Source organism: Sinocyclocheilus anshuiensis, unplaced genomic scaffold (assembly GCF_001515605.1).
Source record: "Sinocyclocheilus anshuiensis isolate Anshui unplaced genomic scaffold, SAMN03320099.WGS_v1.1 scaffold178, whole genome shotgun sequence".
NCBI classification, from domain to species: Eukaryota; Metazoa; Chordata; class Actinopteri; order Cypriniformes; family Cyprinidae; genus Sinocyclocheilus; species Sinocyclocheilus anshuiensis.
Window position 1 is genome coordinate 247380 of NW_015546031.1, and position 4531 is coordinate 251910.

A 4531-nucleotide genomic window follows, 5' to 3' on the forward strand; every position below is an offset into this window, starting at 1 on the left:
AGAGAGAGAGAGAGAGAGAGAGAGACCCAACCACAAAAAAAATAATTTTTTAATTTTTTTAAAGTTAAGGGACAATCAATTTATAATGACCACCTTTGCACTGACCACCTTTTTCGATGGATAGCGCAGATTTGTTGCTACTTACAAATTACTATTTAAATGCTCGATTTGGGTATTGGGTATTCAATTGTATTGTATAAGCATATACTGTATTTTTAGCAAAATCTTAGCTGTGGTATAAGTGAATATACAGTATAGACTGATTGCTAAAAGACTTTAAGAGTAAGACAAATTCAACACTTTAAGAACACGATACTGACCAATCAGCATTCAGGAAGGTAACTATCCATTGGTCACTAAAAAATACAAAAGTATAATACATACTGTAGAGTAAATGAAGACATGTACTAAGTCACTGTTTTGTGTCAGTGATCCTTCTGCAGAATGTTAAATGTGGAAAACAAGTGAGTCAACACCACTGATCTCTCCCAACACAAACACACAAAGGAAACAGGTTACAAGCAAAACTGAACGGGCGCCAATAATGCACTGTGGTTTACACTGTGTAATTGCAGTGCATTGGCTTAAATTAACTGTAATGTTATTATAACCTGTATAACTAACGTTGAGGGAGGATGTCTCTCCTAGTGGGTGTGCACAGAAGATGCATCCTTTGTGTTCAGAAACACCTTGATAGAGCGAAGCTAAATGAGATAGATCAGCTTTTGGGACACTTTAGTCTTATTGCCAGCTATCCATAAAATTGGCTCTGACTGTTTTCAAGCAGGATTGTCTGGCTAGGAAAAGTCATATGGGTTTGGAACAATGGTGAGTTAATGATGAAAATTTTTAATCCAATGCTTATGGTCCAAAATGCTGAAGATACTGTAACATCTCTACTATCAGTTGTTAACATGTGTACATGGACCAAAAGTTATAAAATAGGCCATTTGAAATGCACAAACAAGTCCTGAGTGTACAGTCACTTATATTGGTGGCTGTTGAGGGAAATATCGATTTGCCCTGCTGGCACATTATAGAGGTTTGCTGTAGGATTTCAAACAATATGAAGGTGCTGAAAGGGCCCAGTGCTCACAGAATAAAGACATGCTGTGTGCAGGGCGCTAGAGGAAGGCAGATGTGATTGTGTTTTGGCTGCTAAATAGTGACAGATGCTCCTCACCAGTTTTAACAGGATGCACTTTCTATGAACAGGGTAAAAAGAAATGAATAAAAATGAACAAATGGACAGTAAAAGTAAACAAAAGTGTACCATGGATATAGGGATGTATTTATGGAAAGTGTCAAGAAGAGCATGCGTGTTAATGTTTGTAGATATATGACTCGTAAGTGAGAAGGTGTGAACAGGGGTAGAGCTTGAAGTGGTGTGAAGAAAAGTGAGGCAAAAGGTGTGCTGGAAACAGGACTTTAGGAAATGGCATTGTGTATAGGGATCTCAGGAAAGAGGATATTGTTTTGTGCTGCTCTTTAATAGTAGAGGGGATTTTGGAGGATGTGGTGATTGATGTGTGTGGGTCCTGAGAGGCCAAAGCTCAGAGCGTAGGCAGGTTTGTTTGCTGTAAGTGGGAAACTCACGGCTTCCTGCAAGAGTTGCTCCAGGGAGTAGATTCTGGGTCGGTTTCCTCTCTCCCCGTCGATAACAATACTGTAGCTGGAGAGAGAGAGCAGAAAGTACAAAGGAGTTATTTTCAGTGGTGTGTGTAATGCTTGGCCGTCCGTGTCAAACTCCTGCGGAGGGCTCACTTTCATTGGCTGTGACTGATTCTCTTCAGCAACACTTTTACTGCCGAACAGAGGGCTTAGAGGAAGTGATGCAGGTTGACTTTTGCATCCAACTAAGGACTGTGGGAAACTAGTGGGTGATGATCACTGCTTATTTAGCTGTGGTAGTGAGCATAATCCCATTTGGGGTAACGTCAATCAATGTGTCTTGGTGCAAAACACAGCAACAGGAGTTTACGATAGGTGCAATACATCCCAAAAGCAGGCACACACAGAATGTGCACCTGTCATTCACATACAGTGTTGTTGTCGTTAATTAAAACTAAAACTTCTGGTAGACAGTTTTGAGATAAAAGAAATAAAACTTTAAATATTACTACTTAAATGTAAATAATAGTCAAAAAACGTCAAACTAAATAGAAACAGGAAATGAAATGTTGAAGTAGGACTGGGTAAAAAATATCGATATCTCGATATTAATCGATTCTCATTTTTACGGAACGATATCGATTCTTAAATCCCAAGAATCGATTAGTCTAGCCTGTTTTCAGTTAATGGACTGAACGTTGAAGGGCACTTCCCATCCAATAAATCGCAATTAGCATTGTGCTTTTTGGTACTTTTAATATGAAGCTAAGTCTCAGATTTCAAATTCTGTCCATTGTATTGCAGTATTCAAACAATAAATGCCGTTTTGGCGCTGTTTAATGTGGAGTGACAGATAGCTGTAGCTCCTCAGTTCAAGAGACGTGGCAGCACGTAGCGCGCGTGAACTGATCATCTCCTCCACATTAATACCAGTTTCAGCACAAAATAAACATGACTAAACATCCGAAGGTAAGTTAAAAGAAAGAGTACAACTTTACAATCTGTATCCTGTCTCATGTAATCGCTCAATCAGTGTTTCAGCCACGCAAAGACGTCAATATAATGGCTTGTAAACAATGTCACGTAACGTCACATTTACCTCAGAAAAACATTCGGTGACCATAAACTCATTAGTCAGATAGAAAAATAAACTGTAGAGATGTAGATGAGCTAATTAATCAAACCATGGAAACAAACAAGGCAGGAGAAAGGAAACACAGAAAACCAAACCAAAACAGATCATAACCATAACAAGAGAGGGGCATTTTGTTAAATATATGCCATATAGCATATTCATTATAAATGTTACTTTTCTTCAATGTTTAATTTATGTTTGAATAAATCCATCAAATTTTTATGACAGCCACCATTATGTTTATACTTAAAAAAAAAAATTTAAGTAGAAATATTATTATGTAATTGTAACTTTATTATTTTAAAAACTTAATTGAGTGTAATTTTAACAAATCAGTCAATTTTAACCTTCAATATTATAGTAATGTACCAACTGACTCTCATGTATATTTTACAGCATTAGTTGAGAGATTTACTCTCATGTATATTTTACAGCATTATTTGAGAGATTTTTTTTCCTTCAGAAAATTTGGCATGTACTGTACCTGATATATATCCAAAATAATCGATACTGAATCGAATCAAATCAAATTGGTAATCGAATCGAATCGCAAGCTTGTGAACGAGAATCGAATCGAATCGTGAAATTTGTGTCAAAACCCAGCCCTATGTTGAAGTATTAAAATTTGCATTATATCAAATTTGTAAGCATTAAAATTACTAAAGGATATCAAAAAAAAAAAAAATAATAATAATAAATGAAAACTATTTAGAAATATTTTTTTTAAAACAAAAACTAATAAAAATGACAAACATAACACTAAAATTTAAATAAACACTGAAAATAAAAATAATAAATAATAATAATTGTCAGCCATTATTCACTGTCCAACAAAAAAAAATTTAAAAAAAATGAAAATTTCAGCTGGGCCTTCCCATAAAATCAAAAACAGTAAATATTTGGAAAGGGGCATTTATTATACAGTGCACTTACACATCAGGCGTCTCCAGGGGTTGCACACGAGCAGCATACAGTAGTTCATCTTCTTTGGAGATCAGAACTTTGAGTCCATCTGTCAGGAGCTCTTTGGTCAGAACACAGTTCGGAGGAGCTGCCAGATGAAAAGCAATACCTCAAAATACAGTTTAACATAACCACCAATGACTTCACATCATGCTTGACAACACCTGTCAGTTGTGCATACATTTACCTGGAGCACTTCTGCTATTCGATGACACCTTCCTCTCATCCTCCTCTGAGAAGCTACTGTCCTCACCCAGGTGGAAGCCCTCATCTGCTGCAAAACTCTCCATCAGACGGCTGACTGCTCGACCTTTAGACTGAACCACAGAAGCAGCGCAGACACTGAATCGCTTGAAGGAAATGGAGGAAAACTCTTTTCTACATTCTCCACACTCAGCAAAAAAATGTCCTCACTTCTTCAGACCAAGTGAACATCACCTTTACATGAAGTCGCTTCTTACTCAGCAAGAGAAGACAAGTGTTAAATGTGCCAAAAAATGTGAATGCTTGTGTTTGTGTGTGTACCTCTCGAAGTCTGGTTCTCCGAGTGCTGCCGTTATCATCACTGTCTTGGGACTGGGCCTCGGTCGACCAGTAAGTTCTCCTCTAAAGTAAGGTAAAAACAAAACTTCAAAGATTAGTTGCAGACAATCATGGGCATCGGAGTTAAATGTATGCAACCAGTCCACAATTTGGAGACACCTACTAAATCTTAATGACTCTTTTTCACTTTTTGGAAGGGTAGTAAATTAATTTAAACTACACTCTAAAAGTGCTGGGTTGTTTCAACCCAACTTTGGGTCAAATATGGACTAACCCAAC

The 4531-nt window shown here is 37.2% G+C and overlaps 1 protein-coding gene across 2 annotated transcripts in view; it reads right to left on the reverse strand.

Moving 5' to 3' along the window:
• LOC107698777 (BAH and coiled-coil domain-containing protein 1-like) overlaps positions 1 to 4531 on the reverse strand; it is an 87621-nt gene that overhangs the window by 7637 nt on the left and 75453 nt on the right. For both annotated transcript variants that reach the window (XM_016499882.1, XM_016499881.1), the window contains exons 20-23: positions 4235 to 4315; positions 3897 to 4026; positions 3680 to 3797; positions 1597 to 1672 (exon numbers count right to left, since the gene is read on the reverse strand). In XM_016499882.1, coding sequence (XP_016355368.1) covers positions 1597 to 1672; positions 3680 to 3797; positions 3897 to 4026; positions 4235 to 4315 — 405 coding nt within the window. The remainder of the gene's footprint in view (positions 1 to 1596; positions 1673 to 3679; positions 3798 to 3896; positions 4027 to 4234; positions 4316 to 4531) is intronic.